The 19,446-nt window shown below is 35.1% G+C and overlaps 1 protein-coding gene across 1 annotated transcript in view; it reads left to right on the forward strand.

Moving 5' to 3' along the window:
- dock5 (dedicator of cytokinesis 5) overlaps window positions 1-18,594 on the forward strand; it is an 81,892-nt gene extending 63,298 nt beyond the window's left edge. The window contains exons 43-51 of the mRNA XM_067394338.1: window positions 967-1,053; window positions 2,557-2,733; window positions 3,084-3,167; window positions 7,756-7,893; window positions 10,097-10,263; window positions 15,144-15,288; window positions 16,330-16,480; window positions 17,486-17,607; window positions 17,753-18,594. Coding sequence (XP_067250439.1) covers window positions 967-1,053; window positions 2,557-2,733; window positions 3,084-3,167; window positions 7,756-7,893; window positions 10,097-10,263; window positions 15,144-15,288; window positions 16,330-16,480; window positions 17,486-17,607; window positions 17,753-17,854 — 1,173 coding nt within the window. The 3' untranslated portion in view covers window positions 17,855-18,594. The remainder of the gene's footprint in view (window positions 1-966; window positions 1,054-2,556; window positions 2,734-3,083; window positions 3,168-7,755; window positions 7,894-10,096; window positions 10,264-15,143; window positions 15,289-16,329; window positions 16,481-17,485; window positions 17,608-17,752) is intronic.
- Window positions 18,595-19,446: the final 852 nt, after the last annotated feature.

Raw genomic sequence — 19,446 nt, forward strand, 5'->3', positions numbered from 1 at the left:
AAATTGTAGATAAAGTGAATACAAATATTTTTAGTTCTAACTTATGCTCAATATTAAAGGCACAATATGTAAGATTTTTGGATTAAAAATATATTAATATTAAGATATTATATATTAAGATATTTAATTGGCTAAAAACATTTCAAATGCAATCTCTATGAAATTATTATTTTTAAATCCATATCTGATTATAAAAAATGACTGAAAAGAAATCATGGAATTTAAGAGCAATAATTTAAAGGGGTCCTATTATGCTTACTTTTTTATTTTTAGTAATGTTGCAGTTTAAGTATGAGAAGGCAGTTTTTCTCTAGATCAGTGTCACTATTTTTAAAGTCCCTGAAACGCTTCGATTGTAGTCTTGAGTTTTCGTCCTGGAACGAACACGTCACAATAGTCCTTATTTAAATAATTCCCGCACAATGCATACACAAAAAGGGGCGGGGCCTGGTTGAGTTATTTAGTATTGTGTTGAAACTTGCGGCTATGGTAAAGGGCTAAACACGATTGAAACAGTTGACCAATCACAAGTCACTGGTTCAGCTGACCAATCAGAGCACATTGTGCCTTTTCAGAAGAAGGGGCTTCATAGAGACAGGAACTAAACAGAGAGTTACTGACATACTTTTTGAACATTGAAGCATGAAAACCTATTCTAGTAGACGGCAAAAACCAAAATCAAGACTTTGAAAAAGGGCATAATAGGTCCTCTTTAAAAATGTTCATGATAATAATGATTTAGATACCTAAATAATTAGATACCACTTTCAAATGAAAGCTGCCACTCACTAACACTGAAGAATTGCCTTTTTTGCCAGTAATTTCGAATGTTGCTGTAATTCTGTGAACCTTTTATGGATGATAAGAGAGTCAGTAATTCAGTTCTATATAATTATTCATGAATGGAGATGATTATCTTGGAACCCCTCTGTGTAAATGTGCTTCTCTCTGCTTTTGACCTCACAGACCATGTGGATTGAAAGGACCACCTTTATTACGGCATATCGCTTTCCAGGGATCCTCAAATGGTTTGAAGTGAAATCCATGTCGGTGGTGAGTGACTCATCCTTCTTTCAATTCTCTAAAACTTTTATTGTTAAATGTCACTTAATACTTACCTATAAACAAAATACTTTTTTAAAGACAACATGATATAAAAATGAACCCTATTCACTTCTTTACAAATGCCCCTTAAAGGTGCCCTAGAATTAAAAATTGAATTTATCTTGGCATAGTTGAATAACAAGAGTTCAGTACATGGAAAAGACATACAGTGAGTCTCAAACTCCATTGTTTCCTCCTTCTTATATAAATCTCATTTGTTTAAAAGACCTCCGAAAAACAGTTATGTTATGTAACAGTCAGGTTAATTAATATGTACGACCCCAATATTTGCATATGCCAGCTCATGTTCAAGGCATTACACAGGCCAGTATTAACGTCTGGATCTGTGCACAGCTGAATCATCAGACTAGGTAAGCAAGCAAGGATAATAGCGAAAAATGGCAGATGGAGCAATAATAACTGACATGATCCATGATTACATGATATTTTTAGTGATATTTGTAAATTGTCTTTCTAAATGTTTCGTTAGCATGTTGCTAATGTACTGTTAAATGTGGTTAAAGTTACCATCGTTTCTTACTGTAATCACGGAGACAAGAGCCATTTTCATTATTAAACACTTGCAGTTTGTATAATTCATAAACACAACTTCATTCTTTATAAATCTATCCAACAGTGTAGCATTAGCCGTTAGCCATGGAGCACAGCCTCAAACTCATTCAGAATCAAATATTAACCATCAAATAAATACAATATTCACATAATCCGATGTATGCATGCAGCATGCATGACAAACACTTTGTAAAGATCCATTTTAAGGGTTATATTAGCTGTGTGAACTCGGGAGGGGGCGGAGGGCACGAGCAATTAAAGGGACCGCAGCCTGAATCGGCGCATTTCTAATTATGCCCGAAAATAGGCAGTTAAAAAAATTAATTAAAAAAAATCTATGGGGTATTTTGAGCTGAAACTTCAGAGACACATTCAGGGGACACCTTAGACTTATATTACATCTTGTAAAAAAAATGTTCAATGGCACCTTTAAAGGGTTAGTTCACCCAAAATTGAAATTTCTATCATTAATTACGTCTTTTCAAACCTGTAAGACCTTCATTCATCTTTGATACACAAATTAAGATATTTTTGATAAAATCCAAGAGATTTTTTTATCCTCAATAGAAAGCAACAAAATTACCACATTCAAGGTCCAGAAAAGTAGTAAAAAATTGTTAAAATAGTCAACGTGTCTGCAGTGGTTCAACTTTAATGTTATGAAGCGACAAGAATAGAATTTGTGTGCAAAAACAAAACAAAAATAGCAACTTTATTCACCAAATTTGTCTCTTTTTTTGTAGCATTATAAATGTCTTTACTGTCACTTTTGATCAATTTAATCCATCCTTGCTGAAAGAAAGTATTAATTTCTTTCAAAAAACAGATCATAATCAGATCTTATCTTTCCGCCAGTCTCATATTGTCTCTCGTTTGTAGGAAGAGATCAGTCCTTTGGACAACGCTATAGAAACCATGGAGCTGGCCAATGAGAAGCTGAGTAATCTGGTGCAGCAGCAGGCATGTGACCGCTCTCTTCCCGTGCACCCGCTCTCCATGATGCTCAATGGAATCGTGGACCCGGCTGTCATGGGTGGCTTTTCCAACTATGAGAAGGTCAGACTTTCTCCCCCCTTTCTCCTTTTTTTGCTACTCTTAATTTCAGACATTAATGTGCGGACATTACTCGTCTTACTTCTATGATTGTCATCTTTTTGTCCTGCACCTGAGTCCAATTAAAGTTCGGGATGTGCACACCTTTTTTGTATTTTTGCTTCTATTAATTTTTAACCAAAAGAAATCAAACTATCACCCTGATAATCCTCAGCTGAATTGGTCATATGTGCTCAACAGTTGCTCTGTACCTTTTCTCCTGGTCAGATATGAAAAATTGATGCGTGTCTCGAGGCGTTAGGTCTGCTGGAGCACCGACTGAACCTAATTGAAATTTTTGTTTCCATCCTCAGGCGTTTTTCACAGAGGCGTACATGAAGAAGAACCCCGACCACCTGGAACGCATTGAAGTCTTAAAACACCTGATCGCATTGCAGGTGAAACTTCTGCAGATCTGTATTGTGTTTAAGCATTCACACTAGTGTTGTCAAAAAGATATTTCAATGTGTATTAATACTGAAATATTCTGATATCAATACACTGATATCAGCTGCGCATTCTCGCTCTCTCTTCTCACCGACGGCGGATTGACACACACCTGCATCCTCTCACTCCCTCAGCTCATTCACTCTGGTTGAATAGTGCTTTTATTGAGCATTATTTTAGTCATTCGCACAGGTTTCACGTTCACAACGAAAGCTCGCGCACCCCTGATGTATATAAGTGCCGCTTTCATAAAGCCGCTTCTCAAACAGCTCACGAGTAGTACCAGACTGAAGTGTTTTTTTGTGGCTTATTGCGCTTAAATGTTCAAATACATTTAAAATTATGTCAAAATGCCCATCTTGTCGAGTATTCAGGTAAATATAGTCAGTTTTGGAGCATAAATAGTTGAGAAATGCAATGCATGTTGAGTAACAGTATATTGGATCCGTGCATATGCTCTTAAAGGGACAGCAGTCTAATAAACCTGCTGCTGTCAGTCATGTTAATCAAAGAACAAAAGACAAAGAGAAAATCACTCGCTGCTCTTGACTGAAGCATTAATTTGTATTTATTTTTTACAATGAAAACTATTCAGTGTTATTTTACATTTTGAGTACTTTTATTTCTGTAGTATTTTTTTTTTTTACCTGAGGTATCGAAAATGGTATCAAATATCGATATTTTTCAAGGTATTGATTCAAAGTTGGAAATTTCAGTATCATGACAACACTAATTCACACAATGTTCAGATTATCTTGGGAGATATGACCATATACCATGGAAGCTGTGTATATCACAATAGCTTCATTAAAAAATGGCTTATACTCTATTATTCAAAGTACCATTCGATAAATTTTTGTTATACTTTTTATGCTTATTTTTCTTCAATTATTGTTCAAAATTATACAAACAAAGAATTTAATTATAGGGTAGCACCAGCTGTTCGTAAAGTGATACTTAAAGGGTTAGTTCACCCAAAAATGAAAATTCCTCACCCTCATGTCGTTCCACACCCGTAAGACCTTCGTTCATCTTCAGAACAGAAGTTAAGATATTTTTGATGAAATCTGATGGCTCAGTGAGGCCTCTATTGCCAGCAAGATAATTTCCTTTTTCAATGCCCAGAAAGGCACTAAAGACATATTTAAAACAGTTTATGTGACTACAGTGGTTCATCTTTAAAGGATTAGTCCACTTTTAAATAAACTTTTCCTGATAATTTACTCACTCCCATGTCATCCAAGATGTCTTTGTCTTTCTTTTTTCAGTTGAAAAGAAATGAAGGTTTTTGATGAAAACTTTCCAGGATTTTTCTCCTTATAGTGGACTTCAGTGGTCTCCAGATGGTTGAAGGTCCTAATTAAAGTTTCAGTGCAGCTTCAAAGAGCTTTAAACGATACCAGATGAGGAATAAGGGTCTTATCTAGCGAAACGATCGGTCATTTTAAAAAAAAATGTATATTCTTTATAAACACAAAATATCGCCTTGAACGTACTTCCACTTTCCGCATTCTTCAAAACGCTTACGCTGTATGTCCTACGCTTTCCCAGTTCTACTTACGGAATGAACACGGCGGCAGTTTATTTTTTTTTCCGTAAGTAGAATAGGAAAGGTGTAGGACATACAGCGTAAGCGTTTTGAAGAATGCAGAAGGCACGTTCAAGGTGATATTTTGTGTTTATAAAGCATATACAGTAGGGGTGTGATGAGATCTCATGTCACGAGAGCTCACGAGACTAAAACGTGACGAGATTTCTCGTCGAGGCGAAAAGTAGTCTCGTGATGTTGCCATGACAGAGCGTGAGGATGGTTAGGAAAGAATATGCCACCGCTACGTTTACATTACGCCTCCACTGTCATTTTGCTTTGTATTTAAATAAAAAACATTTAATTCAGTTGGATAACGGTTGTCGCCGCTCCATATTTACAGAGTTACTTGTGATTGTGAAAATGAAAGTAAACGCGAGCGCGCATTCAAATGCGATTTCAATACCCCGCAATTTTGAGAGAGGCTCCCTGATGAATGCAAATATCTCTCAATATGAAAGCTATTTTAGGCTGTCTCTCAGCTCTGTATCAAAGAAAAATTTGGTCTTATTTGCACTTTGAATATTGAGAGAGTGTGATTATGGTTGCACTTATTGTAAAGTGTTACCATAAAAATGAATAACAGTATTCTCTTAATCGTATTAAGCACAAACAATAAGGTTTCATTTGTTAACATTAGTTAATGCACTGTGAACTACCATGAACTAACAATAAATTACTATTTTTATTAACTAACATAAACAAATATTAATAAATACTGTAGCAAATATATTGCTCATTGTTAGTTGATGATGGTTAATTAATGTTAATAAATGAGACCTTATTGTAAAGTGTTACCATTTTTATTTATACTGTTTTTATTTCTATGATCAGTTTGTGGAAAGGAGTTCAGTTAGGAGATCAAAAGTTGTAGAAGCTCATAAATCATGTACAGTGAGGTCTGAAGAGACTGAAATCATACAGAAGAGAAGTCAGTCAGTTGAGTTTGTGGCAAAACCTTTTACAGTGCTTGAGTATTGTTGTCTTTTACTGCATATGATAATTCATACTCAGAAAGTAGAACTCAATGACATTCATTACAAGATGATTAGTTAAAACATTTCAAATACACCTGCAGAATATTTTTTCTAGTCATGTATTTCGCCATTGAGGATTTCTTAAAAATAGTGTGTAAAAATCTTCTCGTCTCGTGAACTCAATCTCGAGTCTCGTCTCGTCCCGTGAGATACCTGTCTCGTCACATCCCTAATATACAGTTATATTTTTTTTTAAAAATGACCCATCGTTTCTCTAGATAAGACTTTTATTCCTCGTCTGGTATCGTTTAAAGCTCTTTGAAGCTGCACTGAAACTTTAATTAGGACCTTCAACCATCTGGAGACCACTGAAGTCCACTATAAGGAGAAAAATCCTGGAAAGTTTTCATCAAAAACCTTCATTTCTTTTCAACTGAAAAAAGAAAGACATGAACATCTTGGATGACATGGGAGTGAGTAAATTATCAGGAAAATTTTATTTAAAAGTGAACTAATCTTTTAATATTATAAAGCGATGAGGATACTTTTTGTTCACCAAAAAAAATAATAATAATAATGACTTTATTCCACAATATCTAGTGATGGGTGATTCATGAACACTGCTTCATGAAGCTTCAAAGCTTTATGGATCTTTTGTTCCAAATCAGTAGTTCAGAGTGCCAAAATCCCATGATTTCAGTAAAAGAGGCTTTGTTACGTCATAAGTGTTTTGCAACTTCAATAGTTCACGTGACTTTGGCAGTTTGATACATGCTACAAGCAACTGATTCGAAACAAAGGGCCCTATTTTAACGATCTAAACGCAAAGTGTAAAGCGCATGGCGCAGGTGCACTCAGGGCGTGTCCAAATCCACTTTTGCTATTTTAACGGCGGAAAAACGGTCCGTGCGCCGGGGCGCATTTTTGAAATGGGTTGTCCCTATTCTCTTAATGAGTAATGGGCGTAACGTTCAATAAACCAATCAGAGTGTCATCTCCCCTTCCCTTTAAGAGCGAGATGCGCTCGCGCCATGGCGGATTGCTATTTACATGGTGGAATTTGTAACAACGCGCTCTAACAAAAAAATATTGCGCCACTGACTTTAGACTTTAGACCAGGTTTGAGTTGGTCTATGGCGCAGTCTATTTTCAGCTCCTTAAAATAGCAATGCGCCTGAACACACCTCTTTTTTAGACCAGCACGCCCATGGGCGCACTAACTGGCGCAAATGCATTTACTAATTTAAGGACGTGGCGCTCAACGGGAAGACACGAACAGCGCCGGATGCAAACTAGCAAACACACTTGCGCTGCGCCTTGCGTCGGGTGTATTATAGGGCCCACAATATGCATAAAGCTTCATGAAGCAGTGTTTTGAAATCGCCCATCACTAGATATTGTTGAATAAAGTCCTTAATTAGTTATTTTAGTTGCTTTTTAATATTACGGTTGAACCACTGTAGTCACATGAACTGATTTAAATATGTTTTTAGTAGCTTTCTGTGTATTGTAAAAGGGAGTATTTTTGCTGCCGATGCAGGCTTTATAGAGCCATCGGATTTTATCAAAAATATCTTAATCTGTGTTCCGAAGATGAATGAAGGTCTAACAGGTGTGGAACGACATGAGGGTGAGTAATTATTGACAGAATTTAATTTTTGGGTGAACTAACCCTTTAAGTATTATATAATTATATATAAATTATATTATCTAAATTTATTTACATTACCGTCCATTTGTTTGGGGTGGTTAAGATTTTGTTCATGTTTCTCACAAAGTCTGCATTTATTTGATCAAAAATACAGTAAAACAGTGTTGCTCAATATTTTTGTATGAATAGAAAGTTGAAAAGCATTTATTTGACATAGAAAACATTTGTAACACTATAAATGTTTTTACTGTCACTTTTACAAGTGTTTATTTCAGTGTTCAATTTTTAATGTTGAAAATGCTTTAATGTCTGTTCCATCTTAGGTCCCGTTGCTTGATGAGGGGATTCGGATCCACGGAGAGAAATCCACGGAGCAGCTCAAACCCCTTCACAACAGAATCGTCACCTGCTTCCAGGACCTGCGCGCGAAAGTGGAGAAACTCTATGGTGTCATTACTCTAGTGAGTCTAAGTAGGGATTTGAGAAGAGCAAGATCGAGGGTTTGCTGTTTCTTGGTGGAAATCTTTCAGATCTGATGAAATGATTCATACGGAATATTGTCTAACAATAATTTTGAAGGGGTTTTGAAATCAGCCAAGGCAACAAGGTTCATTTTCGTGAGACAGTAGACCACAAGAGGGAGGACAGATCTGCTTTGATGAAGTGATATTTTCTTTAGCCCTATTCAGATGGCAATTGTTTCTCAAGGAGACGTAAGGTATTTTCAACATTTACAGGGGCTAGTCAGTGAATTTATTGCCATTCAAATCCAGAATGTCAAGTGTTTTCTCCCACCGTTCGCGTAAAGATACCCGGCCAAATTACCTACTGTTTTTTTGACAAACACCAAGGTCGTGTGGTGATTTAATTGCCATCCGAATCCACATCTCTGAGTTTACAAGAAGAGATCAATACAAAATTCACAGTTTAAATCCTTTTTGACCACTGCAGAGCACCGTATGATAAGTGTTGACCTTCGCTGTAATTTGCACCTGTTTTAAAGATATTTTTTTATGGAAATGTTGGAAAGTATTTACAAGAACAGTGTTTCATCACTGATCCACCACAGCGAGTGGAGACAAACAAAAAGAGAAATAAAGCACATGACATTTAAAATAGGCTGTTATTGTCAACAACAGGTGTGCAATTTTCTATAAAAAAATTCTTACTGGGGGGATGAGCAGCATTTATTTGAAATAGAAATATTTGTATCATTACATAGGTCTTTACCATCTCTTTTGATCAATTTAGTATACTTTTGCTGAATAAAATTGTTATTTTCTATCCAAAAAAAGCTTACATAATACATACAGTGGCATGAAAAACCCTGTGAAAATGAGAATTATTTTAATAAAATAAGAGGGATAATAAAAATGCATGTTATTTTTGGTTTAGTACTGTCCTGAGTAAGATATTTTACATAAAAGATGTTTGCATTTAGTTCACAAGACAAAACAATAGCTGAATTTATTAAAATAACCCCATTCATAAGTATGTGAAGCATTGATTCTCAATACTGTGTGTGGTCACCTGATGATCCACGACTGTTTTTGTGTTTTGTGATGGTTGTTCATGAGTCTCTTGTTTGTCCTGAGCAGTTAAACTGAGCTCTGTTCTTCAGAAAAATCCTCCAGCTCCTGCAGATTCATCAGTTTTCAAGCATTTTTGCATATTTGAGCCCTTTCCAGCAGTGACTGTGGGATTTTGATATCTGTATTTTCATACTGAGGACAACTGAGGGACTCGAACACAACTATTAAAAAAGGTTCAAACATTCACTGATGCTCCAGAAGGAAACATGATGCATTAAGAGTCGGGGTGTGAAAACTTTTGAACAGGATGAAGATGTCACAGTTTCTCTTATTTTGTTTAAAAGTCATTGTTTGTCATTTAGTACTGCCCTTCGGAAGCATCAGATGACACTTGCATGTTTCCCGGCAGAAAAATTAAGTACAATTTACCTTGATATTTGAATTCAAAAGTTTTCACCCCTCGGCTCTTAATGCATCGTGTTTCCTTCTGGAGCATCAGTGAATGTTTGAACCTTTTTTAATAGTTGTGTTTGAGTCCCTCAATTGTCCTCAGTGTGAAAAGATGAATCTCAAAATCCTACAGTCACTGCTGGAAAGGGTTCAAATATGCAAAAATGCTTGAAAACTGATGAATCTGCAGGAGCTGGAGGATTTTTCTGAAGAACAGAGCTCAGTTTAACTGCTCAGGACAAACAAGAGACTCATGAACAACCATCACAAAACACAAAAACAGTCGTGGATCATCAGGTAACCACACACAGTATTGAGAATCAATGGTTCACATACTTATGCATGGGGTTATTTTAATAAATTCAGCTATTGTTTTGTCTTGTGAACTAAATGCAAACATCTTTTATGTAAAATATCTTAATCAGGATAGTACTAAACAAAATATAACATGCATTTTTTATTATCCCTCTTATTTTATTAAAATAATTCTCATTTTCACAGATTCTGCAAGGGGTTCACATACTTTTTCAAGCCTCTGTATGTATTATGTAAGTTTTTTTTGGATAGAAAATAACACTTTTATTCAGCAAGAGTAGGCTTCAGATAGGTCTCAATTAATTTAATTACTATAGATGCCATGATATAAATAGAAACATGTTTGTGTTTGTATCTGTATCTCCAGCCCTGCTCTCTGACAGAAAAGAAGAAGAGTCGCGTGGGGTCGATGGTGATGCCGTACATCATGTCCTCCACGCTCAGACGGATGTCCACCATCTCAAACGCCTCCTCCGGACACTCCAGCGGCTCGGGCTCCTCCGACGGAAACTCCTCCAGACCTGCATCCCAGGAGTCAGTATTCTCTCATTTCTAGAAATAACCTTGCTCATTTTCAGCAGGCTAATTTGACGCAGGACAGAGTTCCTGTGGTCACAGAATGATTCAGTTTCCTTTGTAATTATGCCTCTGCTAATGGACAAACATGACATTAATCCGGGTTTAACCTCTATGATTAATTGGTTGTTTTAGGTGCTGGATAAGTGGATTCTCATTAAAGAAGTCCTTAATTACCATTGATTAAATTTAGATTAAAAAAAAATCTAGGCTCAAATCTGAAAACCTTAATGACCGCCTTAACCAGTTCTCACTGGTCAGCTTGTTTTCCCTTGAGTATTTGCAGATGAAATTATTTTAAATGAGTGATTCATAGCTGGTCTTCCTGGAAACCATTATTGTGGATGAACGCCTAGTGAGAAAGAACATGAAAAGTGCAGTTTCTGTTTTTTCTCCCTCTCACCTTATGATTGGTTTGATGACATCCAAGTGTGTGCTGCTTTATTTAGAAAATGTACTTGGTAATTAATTCATACTAAGTCTTATTTCCTGTGAGGTCCACTTAAAATGGTAGTGAAGGTTTTTTTTGTGTATGTGTCAAAATGGTTTTAATTTCAAATAATTGGAATAATTTTAGTTTTTATGACCATTTTCCCTAACTCTGACCCTTTGAATTCAGTTTAGTTCCTTTCAGCTGTTGAACCCTTCACATCAGTAAAGTATTTCAATCACAAAACAAAGCCTGTTTTACATAGGTTGTCCTTACACCTGACAACACTCATTTAATATCCTAGATATTTTTTTGCATGTTTATTTTGCATCATTTGCATATTTCATGAGAGCGAGAACATACATTATTAACACATTTACTGTCATTATTCAGGAATATTAAGACTATTAGGCTAATAAGTCCTGCATTGATTCAGTCTACTGTATTTTGTAGCTTATAGAAACAAACAAATTTAAAGCATATAAGCACTGATGCAAGGTTGATCAGTAAAAGTCATTTTAACAGAAGGCTAAAAATGATTATTTTTGTAAAATTTTGGACGGATTCCCTAACCACTCACAGTCCACACGTGGAAAATCAATGGCTTTGGGGCACTATTCATTTTGTACATACAATATTCTAAAATTAGAGTAAACTTTTTACACTCTAAAAAAAAAACTCTGGGTTAAAAACATCCCAACGGCTGGGTAAATATAGGACAGAGCACATGTTGGGTTCATTTTACCCAGGAAATAGGGTTGTTTATTTAACCCAGCATGATGGGTTTATTTTTTTTTTTTTTTTTTTTTTTTTTAATAATACTAGCATATTTTTTTACTTTTTTTTTGTACTTCATACATAAATTAATCTTTACAGATTAACTTAAATCGTCTAAACTGTTTAAAATACTCCACACAACAATTGGTTTGTATGATAATTCCTTTATTTTCAATCGCATTTTATAGTACAGCATATTTTATATCATTTTAAATACATATTGCCTACACTGTAAAAAAAAAATTCCATAGTTTTTACAAAATAATTTTGGCAGCTGTGGTTGCCAGAATAATTTTGTAAAAAAATACAGAAAAACTGTAAACACATTTACAGATAAAACTGTAAATTTTACAGTATTAAACTGTAATTTAAGAAAATTTGATTGTAAACCAATAAATTCAACAATGCACACTACTACTAAAATCTGTTTTGTACCTTTTAACATATACTGACAACCGCCATAATAATGCAGGTGGCAAAAGAGAAGAATGAAGAATCAGAGTTCATCACAAGTAGCTTTTCCACTAGCTGAAGTATATACTAATATACAGTATAGAAGGTGCAAAGAGTCATTCACACAAAGGCAAAACACCATCATGGTAACCCACAATACTTAAATAATGCAATAAACTTTCATTAAACAACAGAAATTGTAACATAAAACCCTAATGAACATAACTGATAACAAAAACTATTAAGAAACATGATTATTTAAACGAAATACTCTCAAATGTGGAGTGTCACACAGGGAATTGTGGGAACATCAGTTTACAGATTTTGGCTGTAAATTACACATTGGTTTTGTTTTTTTTACTTATAAAAATCATAAAATTTACAGAATTTTACTGTGAAAATTGCATGAATGTCTGGTTACAGCTTATACAGTTTTTCCCTGTATATAATACGGGAACTTACTGTTAACCTGTTTACAATAGCGTTTTTACAATATTTTACCGTTAAAATTACATTAATTTTTTACAGTGTACATCTAAGATCTTTTAACAAATATTAGAAGTAAATATTAAACATTTCTGTGGTGAAAGCATGAATGCAGATTTGAATTTAGCAATTGATCACATGACGCACTAATCACACCGGTGTGATCGTAAGCTTCAAAAGAGTTAATTTTTTTTAGTCCTTTGGAAGCTGCATTCAAATCCATTTGTCTCAAAAGTCTGAGAGGGCATGTGGCGCCTCCGCATGAGAGGTTGCATTAACTAAAACATTTCCACCCAGTTTCACAGACTAGGCTTAAGCTAGACTCAGACTAAAATGCATGTTTAAGCTGTGTTAACTGAAAGCAACTTGTAATGACATATCTTAATCCTCTTCAGCCCTCAGGCAACGGAAAGTTTTCTTTAGCCCTATGTTTAGTCAGTTTTTCTTTAAATGATTAGAAAGGTCGAGAAAGTACCAAATAACAGTCCAGTAAGTGTTGGAGTCGATATCAAGCACCATTTAAAGGTGGGCCATCCTGTTCTGACACATGGTCACAAGAGCACATGGTGTGAGAAGAAGGCAATATTACTTACTTTAGTAATCTTATTTCAAATGACATGAACTGTACATAAAAAATATGTGTGCATGTATGAAGGTGTAGAGAAGCCTTTTGCCAGGTTTTATGAAGTTTTTTTTATTTTGCATGTTCAGAAATTCAGTTTTTCTTTTCGTTGCCTCAGGGCAACGTTGTGCGATAAGGAGTACTTTTCGAGGAGGTGTTAGACAACACCACATGTATCAAATTCAATATATCAATGTCTTTCAAGTGTTTTTCCCTTTTTACTTAATGATTTCTTGAATTAAAAAAAAAAAAATTTGATTTTGATGATAATTTTCTCTATGACTCTATTCCATTGTCGCACAATGTTGACAATAAAATAATCAATAAAATCAATAAAATAATCAATAAAATTTTCCCAAATCAACCAAAAAATGATGTGGAATATTTTTTTTTTTTTTTTCATGTGCCATCAACATGTGTGCAGTAGAGGGTTAAAATATGTCAGTGTCATTGTTTTGTCTCAAGATGCACACCAGTAATGTTTTTATCTAAGGCATGTTTATAAAAGCGGTAACACTTTACAATAAGGTTCATTTGTTAAACATTAGTTAATGGATTAACTAACATGAACTAACAATGAGCAATACATGTGTTACTGTATTTACTAATCTTCATTAGTGTTAGTTAATGAGAATACAGTTGTTCATTGTTTGTTCATGTTAGTTCACAGTGCATTAACTAATGTTAACAAGCTTTTAATAATGTATTAGTAAATGTTGAAATTAACATTAACAAAGATTAATAAATGCTGTATAAGTGCAGTTCATTATTAGTTCATGTTAACTAATGTAGTTAACTAATGTTAACTAATGAACCGTATTGTAAAGTGTTACCATAAAAGCTACTTAGATGCCCTAATTGAACTAATCCTCATTCATACTGTACTTTATAATGTCGATATGGCTTAATACTCTTGCATTAAAAAAGGGTTTAAGCATTAAGCAAAAATAAGCATTGTATTTTTAATTTATTTATGCAAAATAGTGTATTCTATGGAGGCCACATATGATATGTGGCCAAAAATATATTGTGGCCACGAATTAAGTATTTGTTCCCACAACTTATTAAACCTTCGTTTTAGTAAATTGTTAGCCAATTTGTTTTGATTCAAGGGACAAGGGAAGCGGATATTTTAGTACAATTTAAAACAAGGGAAGAAATTATTACAACGTAGCGTTTATTTAGAAAAATGAGAGAATAAATTCTTAATTCATGGCCACAATTTAATTAAAACGAAGGGAAAAATTAATAAAACGAGGGAATGAATTCATAACTCATGGCCACGATATGTCATGTGTGGGGCTCTGTAATATTCAGTAATGTTATCGGGTTATCAGCCATGACATGGAATGAATCAACAATGAAAGTACATTGTGACAGATTCATAAAACAATCGGTGCCAAAATGTGTTGCTCAAAATATTTCAGACTGACATAAACATAAAAAGTTTTAGAATAAACTTCATCCATTTAAATAAACTTGCTCATTTCATAACATTGAAGAGCTGAGAAGAGTCTTAATGTTTCCTTCTGTGCGTGTTAAAACTTCAGGACTGAATGTTTTATAATGTTTGTGCTTTTATATTATGACTTTTTCATGTCAGAAGCATTTATACTCAAATGTAATGTTTCCATTTTATGTTATGTTAGAAACATCTTTGATTCACTGACCTTCCATTTATATCCATTTATATTTATACACATTAACAATTATATTTCTGTTTTTAGCAGATGTGCTTTTATTGAAATGCCAGTGTAGTGTGTATATCATATATAAGTAGCAATTACCAAGACAAGCAGCTGAGAGAATAAGACAAAAATCTCTGAAAAATCTCCTAAGAATAATTGCATATACATTGAAATTTTAAATCAGGTTGCTATTTGGAGGTTTCTACTTCTGCGCCACTCAACCCACGAGTGGCTTACTTGTAGTCAGATGTGTTTCTAGACCAGATTACTAAACTAATACATAACCAGAATCCTGTCGCACAAATGCATAATACATGGCAACGTGCTCGGAGGATTTGTACAGGTGCACAAAATATATCTGATTGTCTCTCTTTTCTCTCAGTTCACTGCTCTCCCGCGTGAGCGACAGCAGGGTTTCGGTTCTGTCCCGCTCAGAGGAAGATAATCGGATAAGTAAGAAGAACAGGAAGGAATGGAGCATGAGCAAGTCTCAGGTCTTACTGGAGCGACCCGCTGACAGAGACGAGGTGTGCTGATTTCTTCTGTTCATGGCTGTCAGTGAGCTGTTTAGCCCTTGTGTGTCAATTAAAAAAGTTACACATAGGTCCATAGAGGACAAAAACTCTCATAAAAATTTGAAGTTTGTGAGCACAGACTTAAGTTTGGTCTCATTTTAAAGAAGACCCTTGGCAGATTATTGTTGAAGTGAAAAAAGTTAAATAAGAAAAAAAGTTATAGAGGTTTAAGTTTATGAAATTGATTTGTGATCAGTATTTTATATCAAATATATATTTTATGAAACATGTTGAACTCTAAAACTACTAGAAAATCAAAGCCAAATTTGTGGTTCATATCTCAAAAACTGAGCTTTCAGTAATATTTAGTTTGTACCAAATTTTCCCCATTAGATGCCAGCAAAGCTCTGCTGGTACACACAGTGGTTGGATTTGTGATTTGCAGCAATATTACACACATAATTTTTTTTATTACACACATAAACCACACTCTGACATTAACACCAACACACCCACACAATTAAAGCTGCATTATTTATCCAATTGACTATAATATGCAGAAGCAGGAAACGGAAATAAAGCTTTGAACATGAGAAAATGGCACTATTTGCTTATAAAAATAGTAAAAATTTTAATTTCGAAGCCTTACCAACTGAATGAAAGCCTGTTAACAAAAACTGTGTCATTTTATAGCTAAATGGCCCTGTGACTTAAAATGGCAATTTCAATGGGTTTCAATGGGGACATTTTTGTCCTTACGGTCCTGAGAGGTACTATTTCGTGTACCTTGTGCAAAATAGATTTATAAGGAAATGAGGGTGGCAGTAAAATTCGTATAAAAATACACGCCTGTGCCAAACTTTATGCATTTGGCAAAATGATCTAAAAACATTAAATGTGATGACTCTGTGATGTTTATGTGATTATTTCATAGTGAACTCAAATGATTGAGTGGATTAAATTATAGAATTTTAGACAGTTATAAAATGGACTGATTTAATATTTGGAGACATGATTTCATTTCATGTGCTGTCTCTGTCTGTGTGATGACAGATTCCTCCAGAGAAGCAGCCGAGGCCGAAAAGTCTGACGATAGGGGACCGGAGACTCACGCTGTCGCTGTTTCATGGAGAATCATCCAATTTGAGTTTACACAACCCACTCAGCCCTCTGCCTGCCACACCGCGCACACCACGCAGCTCGAGTGAGTGCGCACACACACACACGCACACACCACTTACACAAGTGGAGTGGGTTTTTGACATGATCTGTGGTTTTACTTTAACATGGTGCATAAATATGGTAATTAGTACATGTCAAAACAGTATGGTATTACTGTCTGCTGCCATCTCTATACCATGGTGCCAATACAGTTATGTTTAAAAAATAAAAATGTCCTCAAAATACAATATCATTCAAAAGTTAGAGCTTGGTAAAATTTTTGAAATAAGTTTCTTCTGCTCACCGAGGCTGGATTAATTTGATAAAAAATGCAGTAATACAATTTTAAATAACTGTTTTCTATTTAAATATGTTTTAAAATGTAATTTATTTCTGTGATCAAAGCTGAATTTTCAGCATCGTTACTCCAGTCTTCAGTGTCACATGATCCTTCAGAAATCATTCAAATATGCTGATTTGCTGCTCAAGAAACATTTCTAATCATTATCGTCTTCATATTTTTTTGTGGAAATCTTGATACATTTGACACATTCTTTGATTAATTAAAAAGTTAAAGATTAAGCATTTAGTTGAATCTTTTGTAACAATGTAAATGTCTTAATGGTGACTTTTGATCAATTTAAAGGGGATTTGTAATGCCCTTTTCAGAAGATGTAATATCAGTCTCTGGTGTCCCCAGAATGTGTCTGTGAAGTTTCAGCTCAAAAAACTCGCCGTTTTTGTGTGTGTCCCTTTAAATGCAAATGAGCTGCTGCTCCCCGCCCCCTTTCCAGAAGAGGGCGGAGCTTTAACAGCTCAACAACAACAAAGCTGGAGAATCTCACGCAGCCAAAATGAGGATTGTCAGTAACGGTGTTCAGCCTTACATTGTTCAAACCGGAGTCTTGACAATTTCTTTAAAAAAATCTTACTGACCCAACCTTTAAACAAACACAAATTCCTACAGGCATTTGAGGATGGTCTAGCACAGTGATCCAGCACAGGGCACATCGGTGTAATAAACCTCATATTGATCATCTTCCTGTAGGTTACACATGCCTCCCGAGCGAGAGTGACTTCAGCGCACCTGACATCACGAACACCCCTCCACCAATGCCACCCAAAAAACACCCTCACGAGAGCGAGAGCATCTATAACTCTAATTCTGAGGTGAGACACGACATGTGCAATTTAGAAACGTCGAAAAATGTTTATATTAGCAGTAAAATGTGCATCTAAATGGCATAAAAAGCTACAACGACATTTTCAAACTGAAAATAATAAGCTTTTCCTCTTTTTTTAATTTCACATGTAGATCACGCCTCCTTTACCGACGAAAGCTGAAGTCAAGCCTCCGCCGCCACCACCCAAAACACGCAAGTCCATGCTTCCCACCTATGAGAGCAATCCGCAATAAACACACTCCGCTTCTCCCGCGGTACCTGCGTCTAACTGCGTGCTGTGCAGGTTCGATTTATGGAGCAAAAACTTCTGAACGGTACTTCCTCCTGTTTTAAAATGTTCTGAGCTGAGAGAGATTTTTTTTTTGTCATGGTTATCTGGGATTTCTGATGAGAATTTGATTGAAGATTATCATTGCATTTTTTTTTTTTTTGTAGCAGTTTCATCATTATAAAATGCTATTTCTTATTTGGAAATGAACCTCTAGTGTGTATTTATTCATCACTGCTGGGCAGGAACGTGACCAAAGGTTGGTTTGTTTGTCGAATGTTCAAATCAGCCTCACATCCACTGGATTCATTAGTTGATCTAGACCTGTAGCTGTGCCTTATAAATAGAGAGATTTAATGTTATTGAAGTTTTTACTTCCTCGGTGCACATATTCACTTTGCACGTTGCTCATAATTGTTGAGTTGTGTGTTTATGCAGTTAAACCTTTTATAGTTGAATTTCTTGAAACCAATAATTAAGAAAAGACTGATTTGTCTCTCTGTTTTCACTCTAGACAGCTACATTGGTATGAAAAAAACTCTTAGTAAGGATTGGTTTACTTCTGAATTAAAATTTCCTGATAATTTTCTCACCCCCATGTTATCCAAGATTGTTATGTCTTTCTTTCTTCAGTCGAATTTAAGGTTTTTGAGGAAAACATTCCAGGATTTTTCTCCATATAGTGAACTTCACTGGGGTTCAACAGTCAGTTTCAGTGCAGCTTCAAAGAGCTCTACATGATCCCAGACGAGGAATAAGAGTCTTATCTAGAGAAACCATCGGTCATTTTCTAAAAAATAAAAATAAAAAATTATATACTTTTTAACCACAAATGCTCGTCTTGCACTGCTCTATACGTCATGCGTAACCTTTCCAACGTGATTACGTAATGTGTGGAGCATCTCAGAGCAGTGCGAGACGAGCATTTGTGGTTAAAAAGTATATAATTTTTTATTTTTATTTTTTAGAAAATGGCCGATGGTTTCTCTAGATAAGACTCTTATTCCTAGTCTGGGATCATGTAGAGCTCTTTGAAGCTGCACTGAAACTGACATTTGGACCTTCAACCCGTTGAACCCCAGTGAAGTCCACTATATGGAGAAAAATCCTGGCATGTTTTCCTCAAAAACCTTCATTTCTTTTCGACTGAAGAAAGAAAGACATGAACATCTTGGATGACATGGAGGTGAGTAAATGATCAGGAAATGTTAATTCTGAAGTGAACCTTTAAGAAAGCCTGTGGACTGAATTTGGTGGTAGAGAATGCAGAAAATGCAGGTTTTGTCATGATTGCAAAAAAGCAGATCAGATGTTTCTGAATTCAGGAATACTGCCTAATGTTTCAGCACTTAAATCTCACCTAGGTAAAGCGTTTTACTTCACAGAACAGAGGTTTGAGATCACTAAATCATATTTAAGATTTGCTTGTACCTCAAGTCAAAATATCACTTCAGTAGTATCTGCACTGTATGGAAAAGCTGTATTTGTATACTGTATTTTTTGCTCATGATGATTTATTTTTTATTATTTCTTTATATGATACAGATGTTTAGATGG

Source organism: Chanodichthys erythropterus, chromosome 9, assembly GCF_024489055.1.
Source record: "Chanodichthys erythropterus isolate Z2021 chromosome 9, ASM2448905v1, whole genome shotgun sequence".
Classification (NCBI taxonomy): domain Eukaryota; kingdom Metazoa; phylum Chordata; class Actinopteri; order Cypriniformes; family Xenocyprididae; genus Chanodichthys; species Chanodichthys erythropterus.